This window comes from Sparus aurata, chromosome 21, assembly GCF_900880675.1.
Source record: "Sparus aurata chromosome 21, fSpaAur1.1, whole genome shotgun sequence".
Classification (NCBI taxonomy): Eukaryota; Metazoa; Chordata; class Actinopteri; order Spariformes; family Sparidae; genus Sparus; species Sparus aurata.
In genome coordinates this window covers 3720123-3744400 of record NC_044207.1, presented here as the reverse complement: position 1 = coordinate 3744400, position 24278 = coordinate 3720123, and the positions used below count along the sequence as shown (strand labels likewise).

The 24278-nt window shown below is 41.0% G+C and overlaps 2 protein-coding genes across 2 annotated transcripts in view; one reads left to right on the top strand and one right to left on the bottom strand.

The window, feature by feature from the left end:
• Positions 1–4107: 4107 nt before the first annotated feature.
• On the top strand, positions 4108–14681 carry prg4a (proteoglycan 4a). Its single transcript, XM_030402226.1, has 14 exons — positions 4108–4244; positions 4331–4455; positions 5270–5386; positions 6362–6475; positions 6639–6698; positions 6814–6876; positions 8781–9011; positions 9116–9214; positions 9579–9665; positions 9918–10057; positions 10724–10883; positions 11269–11364; positions 13210–13338; positions 13460–14681. The coding sequence occupies exons 2-14, from the start codon at positions 4359–4361 to the stop codon at positions 13654–13656; spliced, it is 1590 nt and encodes a 529-aa protein (XP_030258086.1). The 5' UTR covers positions 4108–4244; positions 4331–4358; the 3' UTR covers positions 13657–14681.
• The window catches only part of LOC115572299 (nucleoprotein TPR-like), a 50373-nt gene continuing 40246 nt past the window's right edge, over positions 14152–24278 (bottom strand). The window contains exons 40-55 of the mRNA XM_030402225.1: positions 24123–24193; positions 23580–23779; positions 23289–23480; positions 22876–22985; positions 22619–22693; positions 21955–22200; positions 21664–21868; positions 21385–21578; positions 21064–21135; positions 20555–20646; positions 18638–18750; positions 18418–18516; positions 18192–18333; positions 17811–17908; positions 14804–14920; positions 14152–14565 (exon numbers count right to left, since the gene is read on the bottom strand). Coding sequence (XP_030258085.1) covers positions 14510–14565; positions 14804–14920; positions 17811–17908; positions 18192–18333; positions 18418–18516; positions 18638–18750; positions 20555–20646; positions 21064–21135; positions 21385–21578; positions 21664–21868; positions 21955–22200; positions 22619–22693; positions 22876–22985; positions 23289–23480; positions 23580–23779; positions 24123–24193 — 2082 coding nt within the window. The 3' untranslated portion in view covers positions 14152–14509. The remainder of the gene's footprint in view (positions 14566–14803; positions 14921–17810; positions 17909–18191; positions 18334–18417; positions 18517–18637; positions 18751–20554; positions 20647–21063; positions 21136–21384; positions 21579–21663; positions 21869–21954; positions 22201–22618; positions 22694–22875; positions 22986–23288; positions 23481–23579; positions 23780–24122; positions 24194–24278) is intronic.

The following is a 24278-nucleotide window of genomic DNA, read 5'->3' as shown; positions in this document are numbered from 1 at the left end:
AAGTTGAGCGATACTCTTTTAAGGGAGACCATAAAGTAGAGCATTACAATTGTCCAAAAAATCTAAATCAAAGATAACTCTAATCCTGCAAGCACAGACATTCAGTTTGTTTAGAGGGATATAATGCCTGTGCTTGCAGTTTCACATTGAGTTTGGCTCTATGTTAAAAAGACTGTTAAAAAGGGGAATCTATTGGTCCTGAGTCATTGGGAGACAGCAATGTGCAGTTCGCCATGAAAATTTAAGCTGATGAGGTTTCCAAGCATGTAAAGATTAAAATGTAGGACCTAAAATTGAACCCTGAGGAACACCACGATTCATTGTGTAACTCTTGGATGAACATTAATTTATACTCACAACAAACTCTCTATTAGTTTGACAGAATTTGAACCAGTTCAAAACAGTGCCAGAGAGGCGCGCAGGTGGTCGGGTGGTTAGAGCGCATGCTATATGCGCAGCCGACCCCGGTTTGATTCCGGCGGGGGTCCTTTGCTGCATGTCACATCCCCCTCTCTCTCCCATATTTCCTATCTGTCTACTGCTTAATAAAGGTATATATGCCGAAAACATCTTTAAAAAAAAAAAAAAAAACAGTGCCAGAGAGACCTATCAGGATGTGAAGTCTGTCTAAAAGAATGGAATGATCCACAGTGACAAAGGCTGCAGTTAAGTCAAGTGGCACTAATATTGAAGGTTTCCTCAGATTCATGTTGGACCTAAGGTAGCCTTCTCCAAGATTTTACTGGTCTCTTGTTATGTAGAAGTGAGGCATCTAAATTGCTTCACTTCAGATGATGTTAAAGTATGGCAGTTTTCAGAGCAGTGGGAAAAAACACCCATCTGAAGTTAATAGTTTACAATATTGATTAAATCTTCATTCAAAATGCTACAAACTGTTTTAAAAAGGGATGTGGGCATGGAATATAAAAAGCAAGGTGCAGATTTGAATTGTGAAATAACTTGGCCCTGCATCTCAGCATGAACCAGTTTTCAAGGGTTGAGTTAAATTTGTTGTCAAAGCTATCTACAATAAGTTCACAAGACGTGGGTAAAATGTCCTTGTTTCATGTCATGTCACTTCACAAACAACTCCCAGTGAAAATCCTCTGCCCCAGGTATGATTCCTGACTGAAATTATTGAACTATGTAGATCAAACATTTCAAACAATGATCTCAAATTTTCCTATAATTTGAATTCAGCTCAAACTGAGGGTAAAAAAGAGGACTGTCCTTATCCACAAGGAAAATAAACTCCAACATGAAATTGGCTTCAGCTATCAAGCTGAAATAAAGAGTGGTAACAAGTTAGAACAATGAGTGGAAGATACCGGGAGGATGAGGTAATGCAGACACCGTTCAACAGCCCACAGTCTCATCAGACTCATTAACACTGTCAACGGAAAACAGTAGGAGCAGAAAAAGAACTATATTTTAATCACATGGTCAACAAGGTTAGTGACTCTCTATTTTTCTTGAAGTGAGGTTTTGTTGCCAGGCACTCTTTAAATACATGTTTCATAATGTCTGTCTGGCCTTCTGTTTCTCAACACCTACAAAGTGTGTGAAATGTGTACCAGCGTGCATCCCACAGTCTGTACATGGTCACAGTGTGGGGTGCTAATAAAGTTTTATTAGCCGCTTTAATCTGACCATCTGACCAATCACAATACCTCACAGTGACCACACCCCTCCCTGAGGGCTCATTACAGGCCTGCCCATCACACATAATTGACCGTTAGAAATGAAACCCGTTAAAATCGCAGAGCACTCTTACACACAGTCAGTAAGAGCAGCAGGTGAATGGGAACAGAGTGGGTGTGTTGATGTGTTTGTGCCTGCTGCAGTGACTCATTCACATTGTATTATCTCTCTAGCAGATGGCCTGTAAGAGTGTCAACAAGTCCCTTTGTGCAAAATCTTAACGTGATTATAGCATCATTATAGCAAGAAGTGGCACAAGTTTGAGTTTGTAGAAAAATTAGGCATCTGAGTGCAAACTGAAACAGTTTGTGTAAGGGTTGCCTGATATGGTAAAGAACAATAGTAATGCCCTCTTTTAAGGTCCTTGTAATAAGCATTAATGAATAGGCAATAAGCCACTTACTAGACCTTATAAGATGCATAATCACACTTATAAGAGTAGAAAAGTTACATTTATCACTGCTTTATAAGACACGTATAACTACTTACTAAAATGTGTTAACATGGTGTTGATAAAATGTGTTAATATGTCACTAATTCACATTTTGCAAACATTACGTGGCCCCTATAGTTAACTGTGTGCATACTAAAAGATAAAGGACACTGTTCCCACTTCAGATCTGGTTGCTGCAAAAAAGCATAAACTATTAATAAGTGCATAGTTAAGTGATAATTTGAATAACATTGTTAAGCAGTCTGTCAGCTGTTAACTAGTATCTAGTAAGTACTTATAAGCATCTTATAAAGCAATAACAAATGTTTTAATTATGCATCTATTAACCCTTATATCGTTACCCAGAGAGGAATCAGTGTTTACTGTGCTCCTGGGCGCATGTAGTTATATCCCTTTTTACAATCATGTGTTTCACAGAGTGGTGACACTCATCCCATCCTTGCTTGTGACCAACTGAGCCTCTTGAGGAGGCCCAACCCAATAATGTTACTATCCCCCGTTGCCAAGAACCTATTTACCTGTGTAAAGCTTCCAAACAGATGATTCTGAGCAACTGATTCATCTCCACGACAGCTAAGAAAACTCTACCATCTGATAAAAAAAAATGTAAGTTGAGAGCTCTTGGAAAATGTAGTAAGACTTTTATTATTATGTTTATTATTATTATTATCATTATTATTTTTATTATTATTATCATTATTATTATTATTATTATTATTAATGTGATTGTTATGGATACATACTCATACATATTGCTCAGAGTATATCCAGTAAGCATTGTTAGAGCTAAGATGCTCTTTAAATAATGTTTCTGCACTTTACGATATTTGGAAGTAAAATATCTTTCTTCATCATCCAGCCTCTTTCTGTCCTGATCTGCTAGTCTTGCTACGATAAATACATTTAAAATGAAATTAATACAGTCAATCCACATCACCACATCAGGTAAGCCTCGCCAGACTGACCCCTATCATTTATTTTCATCATTTCCTCTCTTTGGCTATTTGGCTCATACACATGTAGACACTTTTTTATGACCCGTGGACTGAGCTGAACCACCACAAACTGGCCAAAACCACATGACATCAGCTTGGCTGGTTCCAGCTACTCAATCCTCAAGTTAGCTGGCACAGAAAGTGTGGCCAAAAGGCACAGGTAGGATTTACATCACACGTGGACAAAGCTGCAGACCTCACAGGTGGAAAAAAAACACACTGAACTATTGTACTCAAGTATTTGTTTAGGTAACTTACCTAAAAGTTGTTCCAAGTTCATATAGTTGCTTTTACAGTAAAATAAGACACTAGTCCCAGTTCCCTAACGTAACAAGCATGTATTGAAAAACATAATTTAAAAAATAAATGTGAATACACTGACGGAGTCCATTAATATTTGACAAGACATGCCAATATTTTGTCATTTTGCTTCAAGATTATATTACAAAATATAATGAATTTCCACTGCTCATATATTTTCAGTAGTATTTCTTTAAATACATCATTATATACTACGAATGTATCATTAAAATGGACATTCATTTTGAATAAACAATATATGAGAATCAGCAATTATAGGTTTATTGCAAGCACATTCAACAGAAATGACGATGACACTAATTTTCAACAGAATTCTGTAACAACTGTATATCTTGAGAATGTTAATATATTAGATTTAAATATATGGGAATCAGTCAATATTATTATTATAATGTAATATTATTATAACATTCTTAAGAGGAGAGGAGACCAGACCATGTTGCACTAATATAAAAATGCTATTGAAGTAACTGGAGAAATTTGTAATTAGTTACTTTCTATGGCTGGTTCTGACAGGGATGACTGTGTAGGAGTTCATTTACCGTCAGTGTAGGAAGTTTAAATAGGCCTACGTCTTGGTGGTTTTTAATTAGTCTGTGGGTGGTGGTGGTGTGTGTGTGTGTGTGTGTGTGTGTGTGTGTGTGTGTGTGTGTGTGTGTGTGTGTGTGTGTGATGCTAATTAAAAGGGTCCTGTCTCGGTGCCTTTGACTCATATATAAGACCAACAGACGGACAGACTGAACGAAGACGAAGAGAGGTGACAAACTGAGAAGGTAACTACTGACTCTCTCACTCTCCTTCTATTACTGAAGCAGTGTCTCCCTCTCACTTTCCCTTATCTGTCACAATCGTCATTCAGCTAGGATTCCATTCAGTCAGAGTGTGTGATGAAGATGAAGATGATGATGAGGATGATGATGAAAACGTCACTGTGGCCTCTGCTTCTTGGCCTTGCTGTGAGCTACACCGCTGCTGCTGCACCAGGTACTGTACACACTGACACATGTATTCAGCCTTTAAAATCTATGGTACTGCTTTCTGTGGTGTCTAAGTTATACACATGTTGTGTTAGACTTTTTTACTGTCTTATAATGTACATATACCTTTAACTTGTTTAATAATGCATGTGATAATGTTTAATTAGAACTATTTTCCGAATTATGTCAAATAATATTCCTCGGATATGTTAGATGATCCGGTAATTTTTTTATAGCCGGGTCATTGTAATATGTGTTAGTTAACAGATATGAGGTTCTTATATGTTCTCAGTCTTATAGGATGATTATAGTAAGTGTTATAAGTGTAAGTATATAAGTGTTAATAGCGTCATAAACTAATTTATTGTTAGATTGTATAAGAAATGTGTTACTAACATAAAATAATTTTAATAAGCATCTAATAAGGACTTACAGGGCTTACTGACCTAATAATTCACTAAATAAAACACCTTAATATAAAACATAATCAATTTGGTTAATCACCTCTTGTGATATATAAAATTGTGCTATTATCTAATGTCTAAAAATTGACCCACAAATTAAAAATCAAATTCTGATCCCTGATGATGCAGACATAATACCTTATAGTGCTAAACAACATCCCTAGCATGCCTTGTTATCTGGAAACACACATGCAGTGTCAGATAGGAGTTATGGTTACATCTATTGTTAAATACAGCACCCACAATACCTTGGGACATCTTACAATAATGTTATGACTGTACATAAGACAATTATGTCTCGTGAATTCAAATGAAAAGATTGTTGATATCCGACACGTACGTGTCGTCTCTCTTCAGGCAGCTGTGTGGGACGTTGTGGTGAGGTTTTCACCAGAGGCCAGCAGTGTACCTGTGACTTCAGCTGCCTGCACCATAATGAGTGCTGCCATGACTTTCAGGCTCTTTGCACCACCGGTTAGACTCTCATGATAAGACACAACAGACAGAGAACACTAGGCCACATTTGACAGATGATATTACAGCAGACACTTTGACTAGTAGGAGAAGCACAAGTGTTACTAACAGTGACAATGGCTGGCTGCTGTAATGACTATGTGACAGTGAGCAAAAAGCAGCTAAATGGAATTCAACTATCATTATTTTTTACATTTTACACCTCTGATTTTCCATACATTTTGAAATGTCCACCCTGAAAGAACACAATATTTTCTGTAAGTCGTTTATGACAGGTTTCTTTTTAAGCTTTTTTTATTTGTATTTTTTATTTTTATAGCTAGACCTTTGAAACCTTCCTTAGCTAGTTGTTTTAGCCTGTATGTAACTTTTCAGCCTCGTTTAGCTTATTTTTTTGTTGGTTTTTTTGGAGCATTTCAGCCTTTTTGGTCAGCATGCTTTAGCCGGCGTGATTTTTTGAGCCTCTTTGAGCTAGCTGTTAAATTTTTTCAATGCCTTTTAGCCTTTCTTAATTTACTAGTTTTAGCATATCCTATATGCAACTTTTAGCCCCTTTTTTGTTTTAAATGAAACTCTTTAAGATTGTTTAAACTTGCTGTTTCACTTTTTACAGACATGTTCAGATTGCTGGTTTTATGTCAGAGCTTTGTTTGGTTCAGTCTCACTCCTTTCATCAGAAAAACAAGAGAATGTTAGCCGTTATTATGTAAGCAAAGTCGAACATTCAGAGGCTAACAGCACTGATTCATCCTGTGGACAGAAAGATGACTACAAATGAATGCAAATGTTGCTTCATGTCTGCTGGATTTTGATAGACAATTATTTGCTAACACATTAGCCATTATAAAGCAATGTCAGGGTTGTTATTCTGCCTCCTTCTGGCCAAAATGGACTAAAGCAGTTTTAAACACCAGACTGTTTGGACCAGTTAAAAGCAACATGTTCTCTGTTCTTTTTGTCCGGCTCTTATTTCAGCTCAGTCCTGCCAGGGTCGCTGTGGTGAGACATTCAGGCGTGGACAGCTTTGTGAGTGTGATCCACAGTGCATCAACTACAACACCTGTTGCCATGACTACCTGCGACACTGTGGTAAAGGGAACATCCGAAACTATTACAACACGACCATACATAGCAACACATACACAAAATGGAGTTTGAAAACATGTAATGAAGCCTGAGTATGTACAAAATATCCTGAATTGACAATGTGACAGTTTTTAACTAGTGTGTTTTTTTCCACCTCTGTCTACAGATGCCAGTGTGTCAGTTTCACACACCCGGGCCCTCCATCCTCTGAGGGCTGCAGCTTCAGGTTTCTAGGCATCAATAACAATTAACTCTAACTTAATGATAAGAGGTGTGTTTCAAAGTTTTCATAAACTTGATATCTTTCTCTTTTTTTTTCATTATTTTCCCCTCCTCCTCAGGAAAACGTAAATCACAGAAGAGCAAGAAAAAGTCCAACAGTGAGAGCGAGGAATTGTACAAAGGTAGATGTTCTTATTCATGTTTTCTTATAGATTCATGACACAAAAAACTTTCACTGTATACAATTATATCCACCATTCAATGAATACACAGTCAAGGCTTGTGCTACTACCCCTGTATGCAGAATGTATTTTTAACATACTAATGAAAAAGAATGGATAACTGATGGGAAAATCATTTGTGGCCAACATGTGGCCCTGTTTGGTATAGGGGCCCCACAATATCCTCATAACTATCATACATGTGAAGGGCTTAAAGTAGTTTGATACTTTGGAAAATAGAGTGTATTTGGGATACAAGAAGACTAAAACCACTCTGATGTACGCTTAATATGGAGCTGTGCCAGATAGCCTCGCTTAGCATAAAGACCAGAACATATTCAACCAAACAGCCCCTCTGTCCCTGCACTCTCTCTGCTACTAGGGAACCATGTTGTTTTTTTAACAGAGGTTATGTGCCAGTGGATTTACAGTAGATTCACCATTACAAAGAGCCAGGCTTTATGACTGCTGGTAGAAACTTCAGCATTTGAGAATGGTGAAGTAAATAATTTCAGTTTGTGTTCATACTATACTACAAAAAAGTTACAGTATATTTAATAGAATTACCACAACTTTATAGAGAGTTACGCTGTAGGAGTGCTGGAGGTGGCAGGTGGAGAGGGATGTTGATGAAGCCATAGTGATTAGATTTGATCTTTTTACCTGAACATTGACCAGGCTAACTGCTGCTGTTGTATTACTAATCATTCCAACATTTACAATGCGTGCCAGTCTGCTGAAATATGATTTTTTTTTTACTTCCTGATACAGCAAACTATAACAACATCATTACTTTTCTAATCTACTGGACACCTGATCAGAAGAATACTTAAAACACAGTGTTAAAGCAGTGGGAACCAAACCTACAAAATATACCTCTGTCAGTGTGTCAGTTTCTGTATAATCGTTTGTAATTGTAATGATGCTGTTTTATTTTGTTAACCTGAAGTCACGTCTTGTTATGTAGCACGGGGTCCCTGCCCACAGTACCTAGGGGGTCAGTGTCCAGGTGCGTCACTCCCCCTCCACCCACTGACTAGCAGCCCCTCTGGCCCCACCCCTCCAGCCGTACCAACCACTCCCCTACTCTGCTGCTTGCCTCCTCACTCACAGCCGGTCCTGTGAACACATCACCCCCGTTCTCTACACCCTCCACTGGCTCCCTATCAAACAACACATTGACTTCAAAATACTCCTCCTGACCTTCAAAGCTCTCCATCACCTGGCCCCACCCTACCTGTCTGACCTCCTTATCCCCCATCGCCCCTCCTCCTCTCTCACTCTGACTATACCACCATCCAAACTCAAAACCTTTGGAGACAGAGCCTTCTCCAGAACTGCACCCCGACTTTGGAACTCTCTCCCTCAACCCATCCGTGACTCTCCCTCACTTACCACATTTAAATCCCGCCTAAAAACCTACCTCTTCTCACAAGCCTACGATCTCCCCTACCCATAACTACCTTCATTCCTGCCCTCTCCTCCTGAGCCGCCCCTCTACACTCTCCTTCCACTCTCCTCACTCATCAGCCCCCCACCGCTCTTCAATCCACCCCTGCCACCTCTTGACTACTGTTGTACCCGTTTTGTCTGTTTGTCTGTACCAGTGTTATCTACTCCACGCCCCACCATTGCTTTTGTTTCCCTGTCGTGCTTTGTCTTTGTTATCTTTGTCTGCTATCTGTGTACCTATCTCTGTAGGCGACTTTGGGTCCTTGAAAAGCGCTATATAAATTAAATGAATTATTATTATTATTATCATTAGCAAGGTTTGGAATATTTAATTATAACTTTATTCCTTTTTATTTTCAATTACATTTTTACTGAAATGACATTTCAGCTTGATACCTTCTTCCTCCCTTTAGGTGTAAGTAACATCCCTGTCAGTGTGCTGCCAGCGTTCAGTGCTGCCTCTCATGGTGGAGCTCCAGAAGCACCAGTACCGGGTTACTCTCTGCCCGGCAACAGGGCTCCGTCTCTGGGGAGCAGTGCTTCTGTCTCTCCCTCCGGTCCTGGAGGTGCTGGTGGAAATCGTAATGTCCACGTGGTGCTGTCACCTGGGGGAACAGCTCCATCTGGGCTAGGGCCAGGTCAAGGTTAATTAAACACAGACAGATGAGATTTTTGTGAACAGTTATTTTTTCAGGTACCAACTTGAGTTATTTTCCATCACAGGTCAAAAATATGTTTTTGTTCCCAGGTCCTATGTCTGCAGGCTCCAGGCCCAGCACGCTGCAGGATGTAGTTCAGGGACTGGGTCTCTCTGTGGTGGAATCAGGTTCTGAGGGACCAGGGACAGGTAGGACAAGTGGTCATGTGGATGTGTGTGTGTGTGTGTGTGTGTGTGTTGATGTGTGTTTGTGAGGTAACACAAACACACAGGGACACACATTTGTTCACACAGACACATTGTGGGAACTCCAGTTCCCTACGGACACAATGCAAGTCCCTGTGACATAAACCATTAAATGACTTGTTTAAGGTTTTAGTAAAGTTATGTTTAGATGTTAGCAAGTAGTGCTTATAACTATGGTTATGGTTAAGGTTACTATCCAGGAAATAAATGTAAGTCCAGGCAAATTCCCTAAAAGTGATGGAAACATAACAGTGTGTGTGTGTGTGTGTGTGTGTGTGTGTTTGTGTGTTTGTGTGTGTCCGAGCAGGACTCTTAGCTGATGTCAACCTTTGCAGTGAGTCTCCCATCAATGGACTGACAGCTCTCAGCAATGGGACCATACTGATATTTAAAGGTCAGTATCAGCGTGTGTGGTTTGCAAAAGTCTTGTTCAGTTGCCTTATGAATGAATCTTGTATTGTCTTGTTTGTACTTGTATTAGTGTATGTAACAACTCAGGGATAAAATAAATACATTTTACTGTTTTACAAAAAATACTGTTGATCTTATCTGCGCGTGTGTGTGTGTGTGATCTTTGTGTGATCACCCATATTTAAAGTAAAGTAGTGTGATTCTATGAAGTGGCTGTGTGTCCTGTGTGTTTCAGGGGAGCTGTTCTGGTCAGTGGACCCTGTCAGTCGCTCAGTTGGCCAACCACAGAGTATCACAGACACTCTGGGTGTGTCCTCTCCTATCGATACAGTCTTCACACGCTGCAACTGTCATGGAAACACCTACATCATCAAGGTACAACAATTACTATAGCCCGTGTTTACAGCTGCTGTCACCTGCTGTCCACTGCAACCATGTGTCACTGTATTACTTTATGCATGCTCAGTGTCTAAAGTGGATCTTGCACTATGAGTTAAATCCTCCTACTGGTTCTGCTGGTATCACTGTAACTACTGACACTGCTACAGCTGCTGCATTGTACTGCTAGAAGATAATTAGTACAACTGATTTCACTCCTGTCGCTTCTGCTGCCATCACAAACACAGCAAGCAGTCCAGGTTTACCTCTGGGCTCTGGTCCAGAACAGTGAGGCGCTGGAGAGCACCAGCATGTGCAGATACTTTTCTAAAGATTTGAGTTTTGTAAGAATGTTTGTTGTTTTAGCCTTAAGAAAAACTATTATTCACCATTTCTTTTCTGTCTCACAGATCCTCTCAAAAATCAGATAAATGCTGCCTGACATATTGAGGAAAATGTTTTAATTGATGTGTTATTGCCCAGTTACAGAACTGAAAATGTGCACTCATTAAAAATTCTGCTCTGTTTTCACTGAGGACGATGGTGATGATGTGAAGCTTGTAAAGATGATTGACTTCAAATTCATTTGACCTCAGAATGGCCTCTCTGTGATGATGGGGGTCAGAGTGCAGTTATCACTTGTCCTGCTTGTCCTTGTTCCAGGGAGACCAGTACTGGCTTCTTGATGGCAACATGGCGATGGAGCCTGGCTACCCCAAACCTCTAGACTCTGAGTTCCCAGGTCTGACAGGAAGCATCAGTGCTGCACTGGCAACACCGGCCACCAGGAGCACACCAGAGACTGTCTACTTCTTTAAAAACGGTGAGAACACCAGGAAGACACAAAGAAACTGATCAACAGAGACAGAGAGGCACAATGTAGAGGTGGGAGGGATTCACTTCATCTAGGTACATCAATGAGCTGCTGCATCTCAACACTAGCTGGGGTGGCATTGGTGGGATACATAGGCAAGTAATTGCACCTTACGTTAAATGGGCAGTTCACCTCAAAATCAAAAATACATATTAGTCCTTTTACTTGTAATGCTTGTATTGTTTACATTGGTGCCTGCTTCCTCGCGCGTACTAAAAATAGTCCTGATATGAAACTGGATTATCTTGAGTAACCGGATCATGAGTTCTGGAAAGAAACATTGCTGTTGAGATTTTCGATGGACATGACCCTGCTCTCTCTCTTTGTCCTCTAGGAGACATCATGCAGAGGTTCACCTTCCCATCAGACGGAACTCCCTCCTGCAGCAAGACACCAAGTTCCCCTCAGAGGCGTTTTGCTCGTCAGGCTGGTTAGTATCCTAACAAAGAGTTTCCCTCCATAAGTTGGACTGTTCCTTTAAAAGCAGGATATTGGTCAAGACAAAATAACAAATAAAATCAGCCAGAGTTACAGCGTGCGGACATGCTTTCATCAACGAGCCGAGAACATCAGCCACAAAGAGACACAAACCCAGCATCACAGCCTGGACCTTACCGTGGACCGACCACTTCTGAGTGTTGCGTTAATCCACTCATTTTCATTTTCCTTATTTATTGAAATAATTAAACACCTACAGTATCACTTTTTGAATCACCTCTTAATATATTATAAAGATCTGATATGTAACACTTCTGCATTAAAGGAGCAATTGGTAGTTTTGTTGAAGAAATGTTAATCATTCAGTCATTGGCTGATTTTTTTTTTTTTTTGCCTAAAACAAACTAAATAATCAAACTCTCTTTGTTTTCATAACCAAATAAACAAACTAACCTTAAAGGACAACACAATTTATACTATTTTACTTTGTTGGTATTTGGCGGACCCCGCCACCTTTCTAGCACCAAACTGGTTTATTCACTGATGGGAAACAGTACTAAGTTTGTATTAATAACCCATTATTGTTCTAAATATTAATATACAGAGTTTGAATTTCTTCTCCAAAACTACAAGTGCCCCTTTAAAAAGTCTAAAAATTGCATGAGCTTTGTTATACAGTGCCTGGCCAAAAAAAGTCACCAGCTAGATTTAATTAAGCAAAGGGGACAGAGCCTTCCACTGGATAATTACTGCAGTGATTAATATGTTTAGCTGGCAACAAGTTATTTAACCGTAACTGATGAAGTGAGTCGCTTCTCATTTTTTAATCAACCATGTCTGAAGACACATCCTGTGGAAAAGATTTGACTCTGTGTCCGAAGGGTCAAAGTATAGGCCTGCATCAAGTAAAGAAAATACAACTCAGGAGATGCTGAAACTACTAAAACTGGGTTCAGAAGAGAGGTGGATGAAGTGATGGACCCATCATGCCTAGTGCCTAAAGTACAAGCCTGTAGCAGCAGTGTTATGATCTGTGGTAGATTCAGTTGGTCAGGTCTAGGTTCAGCAACGTTATCTTTCCAAAACATGATGTCAGCTGACTTCCTGAATCAACTAAATGTGCAGGTTTTTCATCAATTGATTTTTTTCTTCCCTTATGATACGGGCATATTCCAAGAAGACATTGCAACGATTCATCAGGCTCAAACTGTGAAAGAGTGGTTCAGGGAGAATGAGACATCATTTTCACACATGGATTGGCAGAGACACCACAGAGTCCAGACCTGAACCTTGGTGATAATCTTTGGGACGTGCTGGAGAAGTCTTTACACAGCGGCCCGCTTTTCTCACTGTAATGCTTTAGTAAAGCTCCATTTTGTTTATGTCTGTTTACCCATGAGATCACATGAGAGGGAACACGTGAGCCTAGCTTCGCTCTGCAGAGCCATGAAACCAGAGTGGTTTTCGCGGTTTATTTAAAATCATTAATATTGGAAGTTTCATCCAATCTGCACCAAATTCAGCACTGCGCTGCTTTTGGTCCTCAGCAACAAACCTGCCAAGTGTGAAGTAGATCGAATGGACAGTTCTCCAGATATATGAATAACATACAGGCACACAAGAGATTCCTTACATTAAATTGGAAGTACATTCATTTGGCCACCTGTCTCTAGAACTGCAGGGATAGTCAGGGGGTGAGGAAGGAGGACACAGATGAGTCTAAACACACCGTGAAACTTTAAAACATTAAATGGTCTACTGCTTATGACTCTTGTTTTAAACGAGAGGAAGAAATTACACTGTGTGTTCACATGTTGTTTTTATTTATTGTATCCAGAAGTTCTTCTAAGTGGAGAGATCAGCCTCAAAGTGTCTCTGAAGGGTTTCCCCACCCCGGTCACCTCTGCCCTGTCCATGCCCAGCCCTCAGAGGAGCGACCGATACGAGCACTACGTCTTCTCTGGACGTAAGAGACACCAGAGTGCATTGTTCTTAATAGAGCAACACCAAATATACACTGTATTTGTCTTGTGTCTAGTGTTCCATGATCTTTCTGATGTTGAAATAGTATTCCGTCTTCCCTTCAGCTCTCTTCTTCAGAGTCCAGATTTCAGGTAACCTACCAACGCTGGCCAAGCCCGATACATCTGCAGTCTTCGCACCCTTACCCATCCTCAGCCCCGTTGCTGTGGCAACTAGTGCTGCCAATATGGCGGCTCAGAATGCTAACCCCCCCCAGCCAGGCTCAACCAACTCCATCACAGTGTGGCTGCACTGTCCATAGGACCACCCTGAATAAGAGAAAAGACAGAGGTTCTGTTCTGGTATTTTCTGCATTTCTAGTCAGTAAATATAGCTACTTATCAAAGAGTGGCAATGTACTGTTTTTTTCTAATACATTCATATAATTTTAAACTCCCAGGAGTGAATTCTTCTTAAAAAGTAATCTAGATGCCAGCACAGAAAAAAAAAACATGCCAGAGGAAATGTTTTGTTTCTTGATTGACTTCATTCAAATAATTGTTAAATAATCAACTAATTGATTAATTGTTCACTGGTTGTTTCAGCATTACAGTGATTGTGTCCCACTCCTACATCTGGTTTCCATTTTCATTAGATATGAAAGCAAGACACAGAAAATGCTAAATCATAGTACTGCTCATTTGATGTCCTATGGCAGCCATCTTAGGTGTTATGAGTCATCACAGATTGGCCCTCCCTGTCCACTCACATTCACTGGACCCCCAAACTGATGATGTGATGATATAAACACATGATATCATTATCATTTGACTTTATTATTAAAACATGTTATAACAGCCCAAAGAAAGCAAAACAGTGACACTAACAAAATGACAAACCCGGTACTGCTCTCATGAATACATATGAAACGGCAATTACAATTTAACTAAAAACAAGCTGGATTTCACAAAGAAGAGGAGCTTACATATCTCAGAAAAAGGATTAAGCACAGACATAGCAGTCACATCTCCTCTGTAATAGTGTGATTACTGATCTGGACCAAAAAATATTTTTGGATATACTGAATTTCTTAAAATGTAACTGGAAAAAAACAACTGTTATTTTAATTTTTCTTATTGGGTGAAATGTCTGGTGAGTTGCTGCTGGTAACATCATTAGGCGAAGCCCCCTCTGCCCATGGCTCCTCCCCTTCCTCCTCGAGAGAAGGTTCCTGAAAACAGATGAACAATTGATTTTGATCATCTGTTCATGATATATCACCATTATTTCTGTGTCAATGTGTATTCTGCTCACTGCTAACTACTTAAATAAACAGCTTCATCATTATCCTTTTACTGACTGGACTTTATTCTGTGTGTGTACAACATCAGAGCCCTGCACTGTGCTGTGCTGTGCTGTGCTTCATAATCCTGACTGGGGCACTGACAGCCCAGTCCTCCAGGACTCACCTCTGCGGCTGAGCAGTGTCCTGGCCTCCCCCCTCCCTCCTCTGGTCCCTCTGCCTGACAGGCTGCTGATCAGAGGCTGGCTGCTCACTGTGCGACGCTGAGGAACATTGCTGGTGTCTGTGAAAGAAGTCAGAGCAGGGATATTAAAACTTCAGTGACAGAACACGAGCTCATCACATCAGCTGAGAGCTAGAACATCTATATACACACACAGTACCTCACAAAAGTGAGTACACCCCTCACATTTGTAAACGTATTATATCTTTTCACTGAAAGAGACCGAAGAAATGACATGGTGATACAAAGCAGTCCATGTACAGCTTGTATAACAGTGTAAATTTACTGTCCCCTCAAAATATCTCAACACGCAGCCATTAATGTCTAAACCACTGGCAACAAAAATGAGTACACCCCTAAGTGAAATTGTCCAAATTGTGCCCAAAGTGTCAATATTTTGTGTGGCCACCATTATTTTCCCACCCTGCCTTAACCCTCTTGGGCATGGAGTTCACCAGAGCTTCACAGGTTGCCACTGGAATCCTCTTCCACTCCTCCATGACGACATAATGGAGCTGGTGGATGTTAGAGACCTTGCGTTCCTCCACCTTCCGTTTGAGGATGCCCCACAGATGCTAAATAGGGTTCAGGTCTGGAGACCCTCAGCTTCTTTAGCAAGGCAGTGGTCGTCTTGGAGGTGTGTTTGGGGTCGTTATCATGTTGGAATACTGCCCTGCGGCCCAGTTTCAGAAGGGGGGGGGATCATGCTCTGCTTCAGTATGTCACAGTACATGTTGGCGTTCATGGTTCCTTCAGTGAAGTGTAGCTCCCCAGTGCCAACAGCACTCATGCAGCCTCAGACCATTACACTCCCACCACCATGCTTAACTGTAGGCAAGACACACTTGTCTTTGTACTCCTCACCTGGTTGCTGCCACACATGCTTGACACCAACTGAATTAAATAAGTTTATCTTGGTCTCTTCAGACCACAGGACATGGTTCCAGTAATCCATGTCCTTAGTCTGCTTTGTCTTCAGCAAACTGTTTGTGGGCTTTCTTCTACATCATCTTTAGAAGAGGCTTCCTTCTGGGACGACAGCCATGCAGACCAATTTGATGCAGTGTGCAGTGTATGGTCTGAGCACTGACGTCTATTTTCAAAAGACAACCTCTGGATATGACGTTGAGCACGTGCACTCAACTTGTTTGGTCGACCATGGCGAGGCCTGTTCTGAGTGGAACCTGTCCTGTTAAACCGCTGTATGGTCTTGGCCACCGTGCTGCAGCTCAGTTTCAGGGTGTTGGCAATCTTCGCATAGCCTCGGCCATCTTTATGTAAACAATTCTACATAGACAACGATTGTTTTTTAAGATCCTCAGAGAGGGCGCGCAGGTGGTCGAGTGGTTAGAGAGCATGCCATATATGCAGCCGACCCCGGTTTGATTCCAGCCGGAGGTCCTTTGCTGCATGTCAAATCCCCCTCTCTCTCCCGTATTTCCTATCTGTCTACTGCTTAATAAAGGTGTCTATGCCAGAAAAAAAAAAAGATCTTCAGAGAGTTCTTTATCATGAGGTGCCATGTTGAACTTCCAGTGATCGGTATGAGAGGGTGTGAGAGCGATAACACCAACTTTAACACACCTGCTCCCCATTCACACCTGAGACTTTGTAACACTAACGGGTCACATGACACCGGGGAGGGAACATGGCTAATTGGGCCCAATTTGGACATTTTCACTTAGGGGTGTACTCACTTCTGTTGCCAGCAGTTCAGACATTAATGGCCGTGTGTTGCGTTATTTTGAGGGGACAGGAAGTTTACATACAAGCTGTTAAACAAGCTACACACTCACTACTTTACATTGTAGCAAATTGTCATTTCTTCAGTGCTGTCTCATGAAAAGATATAAAATACTTACAAAAATGTGAGGGGTGTGCTCACTTTTGTGAGATACTGTAAGAACACAAGACAAAACAAGGACAAAACATCTGCTACAGTACAAGAACCTCAGAGGAATCCTCTAGTTTGCTGAAAGTCCAGTTGTTCTGATATACATCCCTCTTTTTATTCAGCTAGCTGTGGTTTCATGTTTTCTATTTCAAATGGATGGAAGAAATACTTCATATAAATAAACATGAAATTATTATACATGTTATCGGAAATGCTGAATGGTGTCATAGCAGAAACTTAAGTGGGTCAAGTTTTTCTTCTTTTTAAGTGGGATGAATTCTCGAATGATAAACTTCAACATGCAAAATGATCAGACATTTTTAAGATGGGATAAATCTTTTGCAGGATGAAAGGAGGAAGGCAGAGCAGGACTGGAAACAAATAGACTTGAAATTTCATTCAAAAATTTGGAGAGAGTAAGGTGCTAAAGGATTATCTGACCACCTGTTAACATCCTATATGGATGTAGTAACTCACACTCTTTAGCTTCAACTGTATCTGTATCATAAATAGTGTGTGGTCTGCTAAAAACTCAAGGTTCTTCTAGATGCTTCCAAGTATCTTAGATTTTTGATCGCATCTAAATGAGAACAATAGGAATAAATATGTTAATCTAAAGCCAATATTGTTATTGGTTAGTGCAATTACCTGACTAGTTGATCACAGAAAAATATCAGCAACTATTTTTCTAATTTAAGAAATAACATTTGCTGGCTTCAGCTTTTTTAATGCAAGAATCTGCTGCTTTTCCTGTAATACTGAATATCATCAGCTTTGGACTGTTGACAGATATACAACAATAAAACAATTACAATATTCCACTTTTAGACTTTGTAGTCTCATTATTAAGAAACTCTTCAGCTTAATCAATAATAAATAAAAAGATTAGTTGTAGCCCTAACTTGATGAAAACTAAAAGGACTGCAAGTTTGTTTTGACATGAAAGCTAACATGTTAACAGCCCTGTGACTACAGTCACTGAAGGTCTGATTACATGCAGGCAAACATTGGTTGGGATTCAAAATGAAAATAGATTCAGTCAGCAGAATAAATTACCAGGGTCTTGGCTGGTAGATGGCAGTGATGCATCATCACTCTGCTGTCCTGATGACTCCACGTCTGCTTGGCTCTCCAAAGAGGATTCAATACCAGGGCTGGAAAACAACACAAATGCAGTTAGATGGAGCTCCATCCATACAAAGTTGCAGCCATAAGTGACTGGGAACTCACAATCTGATCACAGTCAAAGGGTCCACAATCTTTTTTACCACAAACAAATTTGAACATTAGCAAAACAGATGTGTTAGTCATTTACTTTCCCTTGATCAAACCTCCTTGTCACATCCAATATGAAAACCACATATCTATTTCCCCTCTGCAGCGTCAGCAATCTGTAATCAAAGACACCTCAGTCCTGACTGTTCATAAGTTTCTCACCCCTCTCCCTCCTGCTCCATGAAGACTTCATCTCCATCATCTGCAGCCGAAGCCATCCCTGTGGAGGCGGTTACCATGGGAACTGACTGGGATGCCAAGTTGTCACCACTGTCTGAAGGCAAGGACTCTGTGAAGACCGTCACTGACCGAGACAAAGGGAACATGATGAAGCAATCATAGTTAGAACAGACACATGCGGAAGTCTGTATTCGAGTGCGTGTCTTACCTGGTGCAGCCACTTGTAAAGGTGTGGTGGGGACACTCCTTCCTCCTCCATCTTCATCATGAGCAGCCAGAAACAGAGGAGACTCATACATCCCCAGACCTTCACACAAAAGCAGTTAGACGTTAAAAATGAATGAGCATGTTAATGTTTGAGCTCAGTTCAGGTATGTGTGTGTGTGTGTGTGTGTGTGTGTGTGTGTGTGTGTGTGTGCGCGCAGTACCTCCTTGAGAGGCCAGCTGTCCCAGGTCAGAGTGTGAGGCTGATGTCTGAGGCAGCAGGTCCTCTGGAGGTCCAAACCTGAACCTGGTGGACAGACCTGCTACCTGAGGAGAGCTGAGGAAACAGACAGGAAACTCATGTTACCGCCTGTCTCTGTCTAATGTTTCTTCTGAGGTTCTGCTTTTTTCAAGACCATCCCGAACACTCTCAATTTTTTATGGTTCAAGTGTTTTTTAAAATAAGATTAAACATTTGCATTCCATCATTATTAGACTGATGAACATCTATGGCTCATTATTTATCCATTTGTTATTTCTCCCACAGTGGAAATTGGACGATGACCATATTTTAAGATAAAAAGTCCTCAACAGTGTTTCCTTGCAGTATGGAACACAAATTACCTACATCTATGTCCACCGGTGGAATGTAACTAAGTACATTTTCTCAATTACTGTACTCAAAAATGTTGTACTGTACAAATTCAAAGTAATTTACTCTGGTTTTGCCATTTTACTGTACGTTTTACTCTCACATTTGTGTGACAGTTTTCGTTAATAGTTAGTTTATCACAAATATTTAAAAAGGAAATATTGTAATTTTAAAACTGAGTGAAAACATGTTCCCAAATGCTTCTACTTCTGACAAATAATAAATTAACAAAATAATAATACATCTCTGCATCTCTACATACTCTCAGATAAGCTGGAAAATGTCACATGTTGTACAAGGCTCATGAAAGTGGACTTTTTAGAGATACATGTTTCTTAAAGGACAGCGATGCTACAAACATGTCAGGATCTTCGAGAATAGCTATGATGAGCTGCTGCAGATGAAAACAGCTGACAGTATATGCAGCAGCAGTAGTAAAACATACACATCAATGCAGCAATAATATGAATCCAGAAACATCAGATAGAATAGGAAAACACTGACAGGGAACATTTTACAGCACTTCTACTTTTCATAATTTAAGTACATTCTGCTAATAACACCAACGTACTTTTACTTGTGGTGGAGTATTTTCAGTGTGGATTTAGTACTTTTACTAGAGTAAAGGTTCTAAATACTTGTTCCATCACTGTCTATGTGTAATTGTTTTGTATTGTGACATGCAGCCATCAAGTACATGGCTTTTGCTGTGTGATGTAGCTTGTTTTCACTCAAGCTTGATATCATTTTTTTGAAAAAAAAAAAAACCCACCATAATTTCTTCTGACATTAGCGTAGGTTCTCTTTATTTCAGGTGACGTGGCGAGCCTCTAGGTATCTCTAAGGTATTCTACCTTATGGCAAACCTTGCATGAAAACACTTTGCCCCCCTATAACAGTTGGATTGCTAAGAGGCAACAAAGGTTCATGGTCCATTCCATGCCGTTGAGGTTATGTGGCATGCACAGCTACCAAGGTGCTCCTCTATTGCTACTTTTAAATATCCACGTATATGTGGGTCAAAATCTGTTAAAAAATAGAGGGGCCTTAGGAATATCTATTAAAATCCTGTGTTAAAAAAGATATTTATGAGACCTCTAAACCGGAAGTTACCCGACCCGGTCTACGGAAGTCTCGAGTGTGCATGCTGTATGGCACCCCAGCTGGACAGCCACCGCCACAATGAAAGTCTGATTCTGTGGGAAACGCTGTACACCCCCTTCATGGCTAAAGCCCTACCCGATGACAGTCGCCCCAATAGCAGGATAACGCACATACAAAAGAAACTAGTGAGAAATGGCTCGAGCAACTTGGAAAAGAGCTCAGGGCGTTGACCTGACCCTAAAACTCCCGAGATCACAATACCATTGGGCATCTATGGGACTTGACGGACCAAGTCCGATCCATGCCAGTTCTACATGGCAATGGACTGGAGTCTAAGCAGCCATGATGGTTGGTGGGTGGGTGTGTGTGTCTGTGCAGATCTTACTGTATAGCCTCAGCAAAGCCATCATTGCGGTGTGGAACTACCAGAGTGGGAGTGCTGGGAACCATTCTGTCATCATCATCAAAGAAATGTTGCTGCAACACACAAACAGTCTATCTCACTACAGATGCAGGTCTACTTCTTCTACACAGTACCGCCTCTTATAGAACAATAATATAGAAAAGAATAGATGTTTATGGTCATTGTTTCAAAAACAACGAAACATAGATAGAAAAATAAACATCAAATATAAACAAGTATAAAAAATAGTTACAGCAAGAATATAATATATACAGCAAGATAAATAGCAAGATAAATAGACACAAGACTCTGTATACATGTGGGTATGTAAATGAGGTGTGTGAGCGGTGGTAGTGGGGGGTTTGTTGCACATCATTTCTGGGATGGGGGTTTATTGCGTTGGTGTATACAAGTACAGTATATATACATAGGATATGTTTTACATGTACAGTGAATGTAATCCATCTGCTAAACAAACTCCACTCCCTTACCATACTGCCTATTCCAGGAGTCAGTTGAGGTCCCCGTCCTACTGATGGTCTGCGCAGCTGAGAGGGCTGTCTCTGATGAACACACACACACACACACACACACACAATTTATCAAAGAAATCATTTTCCAGGCAACACACTGACCTAAACATCAAAAGACCTGCCTTTCAAACAGCTTGGCCAGTCTTCCTGATAACAGGGTTAAAAATGTGCAGTCAAAATCCTGCTTCTATTATGTCTGAAAGCTGAAGCCAACTGTAGCAAAACCAAAGTCATCTTTTTATTTCATCTGATCAAGCTATGCGAGTTTAATGTGTGTACCTGTGAGTGAGGGGGTCCCAGCTCCGGAGCTGGAGGTTGGATGTACAGCCGGGGAGGGAGCGGGTGTGGGGGCCTGCGTGGGTGGGGCAGACGGGGTGTGAGGGAGGAGAGGGAGGAGGGGGAGGGGGTTGGGGCGAGGTGCACAGGGTCTCTCGGGGGGTCTGACTCTGATATGGCGCTGCTGCTGCCTTCACCTGAAAAAGATGAGTGAGTCACGTTAGGTTATTTCATCATGAGGACCAATCAACTAATCAGAGACTACAGTGGATGGGTGCTCACTGCTGTGCGATGGCTCAGAGGGGCGTTGAGAGTCTGATGAAGCTTCACCCATATTCTCCTCAGTGTTGGAGGCTTCTGATGGCTCCTCCTCCCCTCCCTCCTCTTCTGCCTCCCTGCTGTCCTCATTACTCTCCTCCCCTCCCCTCATTCCACAGTCACCAGGTTCGTCCTCATCTTCATCATCCTCCTCCTCTTCCTCCTTATACTGAGGCACATGGAGAAAACTGAGCAATTTAATCCAGACAGATGAAAGCTGAAATAATTTTGACATGTTCATAAACAGAACAGCACCTCATTATCTTCCTCCTCTTCTTCTTCTTCTTCTTCTTCTTCTTCCTCTTCACCTTCGTCCTCTTGCTTCTCCTCCCCGTCTTTGCTCTCACGGCTGTCACTGTCTGTCTCAATCACAATGACATCCCGAACGATAGCAGAGCCCTGACAGGATATCTGATCAGAGGGGACAGACTGGGACACGCTTTCCTCCTCGATGTCCTCGTCATCTTCAGCTAAAACAGTAAAACTCTCCTCTGGAAGCTCCTGCACGACAAAAATAGACCAATCACTGAGGATTTTAAACCACTGCAGGTGATTTTAAAAACCATTAATGGCCAGAATCAATCAAATACGGTGGAGAAGATTAACAGCTATCAAATACAACTACACTGGACTACAATCGGTCTCTGTCTGGATTTAATTTGATATTCTGTGTATTAATTTGTACTTAGACCTTCAAGACAATATATGGGTTTATGTGAGGATACGGATTGCATACATTTATATGAAGTGATGTTTGATAGTATGCAAGGTATAAATAATTTGTTCGAACTAAAATGTCAGTTGTCATTACCAAATCTGATTGAAGGCCGAATGACCTGGAAGGCTCCTGGTCGAACCCAAAATACACAAACTATTACTTTCTTGATCCTCTATAAAGTTGCCATCACTGGTAACTGACCTGACTGTCATCTGGTGAATCCTGTTGTTCTCCCTCATTCCTCAGCTCTCCTTCAATCTCTTCATCACCTTCCATCTGAAACATGACAAATTACACAGCTCCAACAAGTTAACAATAAAGTCACAAAGACAAAAAGACACAAAGACACACACACACACTCAAGCAAAGACACACACAAACAGCTAAGTTGGTTCAGCAGCTTTTTTGAAGAACATACTGGTGCATTTGTTTGTTTTGTCTCTGGGTTTTGTGTTTACCTCCAGTGCTATTGTTGGTTTGAGTCGTAGCTTTTTGGTGGTCGGAGGTGTGTGTGAACTCTCTGATCTGTTTTCTTCCTCCTCTTCCTCTTCTCTGCTTCGCTTTGAGCCTGCGTGTATCCCATGAACAAACAGAAAGACACATGTATCATGTGTCTCCAGCTAGTATCTGTCAGGCATCCACATTTGTTTGGAGTTATAGGGACGTTAAAAAGACTGCACTTGTCTGGGCTGGTAACCTTCACCATCATAGCCATCTGTGTTCACTCAGACAGGGTAGTCAGTGTTTTCAGGGTATACCACAGCCCAATTTATTTTTCAACCATTTTATTTTGTCTTTTTTTTCCTTCCTGTGGATGTGTTTAAAGTTCCAGGATTGTTTGATTGTTGGTTTAGGACAAGATCCTGCTCACCTGGTCCAATCAGAGAAGAGGATGTAGATGGACGCTCTGCTTCCACACTGGGGCCTGCATCCTGACTGGCTGCCTGCTGCTGGGTGGGCTGAACGAAAGCCGTGGCCTGGCTGCTGGTTGGAGGTATTGATGTGGGTGTGCTCACTAGGGTGGAGCTGGTCGAGTGTACAGAGGCTCCTGCACTCATCAGCACTGAAGATAGAAACTTTCTATTACACTCTGACACACATGTCTGATTTAACTGCTTTTATGTTTAGATTTTTTTAATGAATTTTAATCTTTTGCTCTAACCCTCTTGGCTATCAGTCTGTGTGGTCGGCATGACAGTGGCAGTAGGTGTGGGGATGGGGACAGCTGCTGGGGTAACCATAGGCCGGATGCTGGCACGGGGTGTTGCCTTGCTACCGGTAGATGGGCTCGGCTTGTTGCTAGGAGATGGAGTACTTGGGGTTGGCCGGATGTTGGCCGTAGGTGGGTCAGACAGGCTGGAACTGATGGAAAAATGGTAAAGATTTCAGTTTTGTAATGCAAAATGTTTTAATGTCCAATTAGTTTTTGTGTTTGTTCTCTACTACTGTGAAAAATCTTTTTTTTTTCTTTTTTTAAATAACTCATACTATCCAGTTTAATCTGGCCCTTACTGCACTACATACATACTTACTACACTACATACATACTACATACTACAAAATGTTTGCAAAGCTTGAGCTCTCTGATTACACTCATTAACTGAAAAATGAACATTTCTATGAAAAGAGAAAACGAAAAAGCCATTAATAACCATTCATAATTGTTTCTGGTGTTTGTGCACGTGTGCATGTATTCAATCTTTACCTTCCTCTGTCTTGGCCAGGACTCTTCAGAGATACTTGTCTCTGGTCTGCAGATCTGGCCTGATCACCCACCTAAGTATAGACCGGTTTGTGATATTACAATTAAATCACAGATATTTGATTTAGAGATCAAGTCATTCTATTTTGGGAAAAAAGA

Excerpts from the sequence above, each read along its gene's own strand:
- prg4a (XM_030402226.1), top strand. The coding sequence starts at position 4,359 with ATGAAGATGAAGATGATGATGAGGATGATGATGAAAACGTCACTGTGG. Across the intron at positions 6,476-6,638 it reads TGACTACCTGCGACACTGTG|ATGCCAGTGTGTCAGTTTCA; the intron begins GTAAAGGGAACA and ends CTCTGTCTACAG. Across the intron at positions 10,058-10,723 it reads GAAACACCTACATCATCAAG|GGAGACCAGTACTGGCTTCT; the intron begins GTACAACAATTA and ends TCCTTGTTCCAG.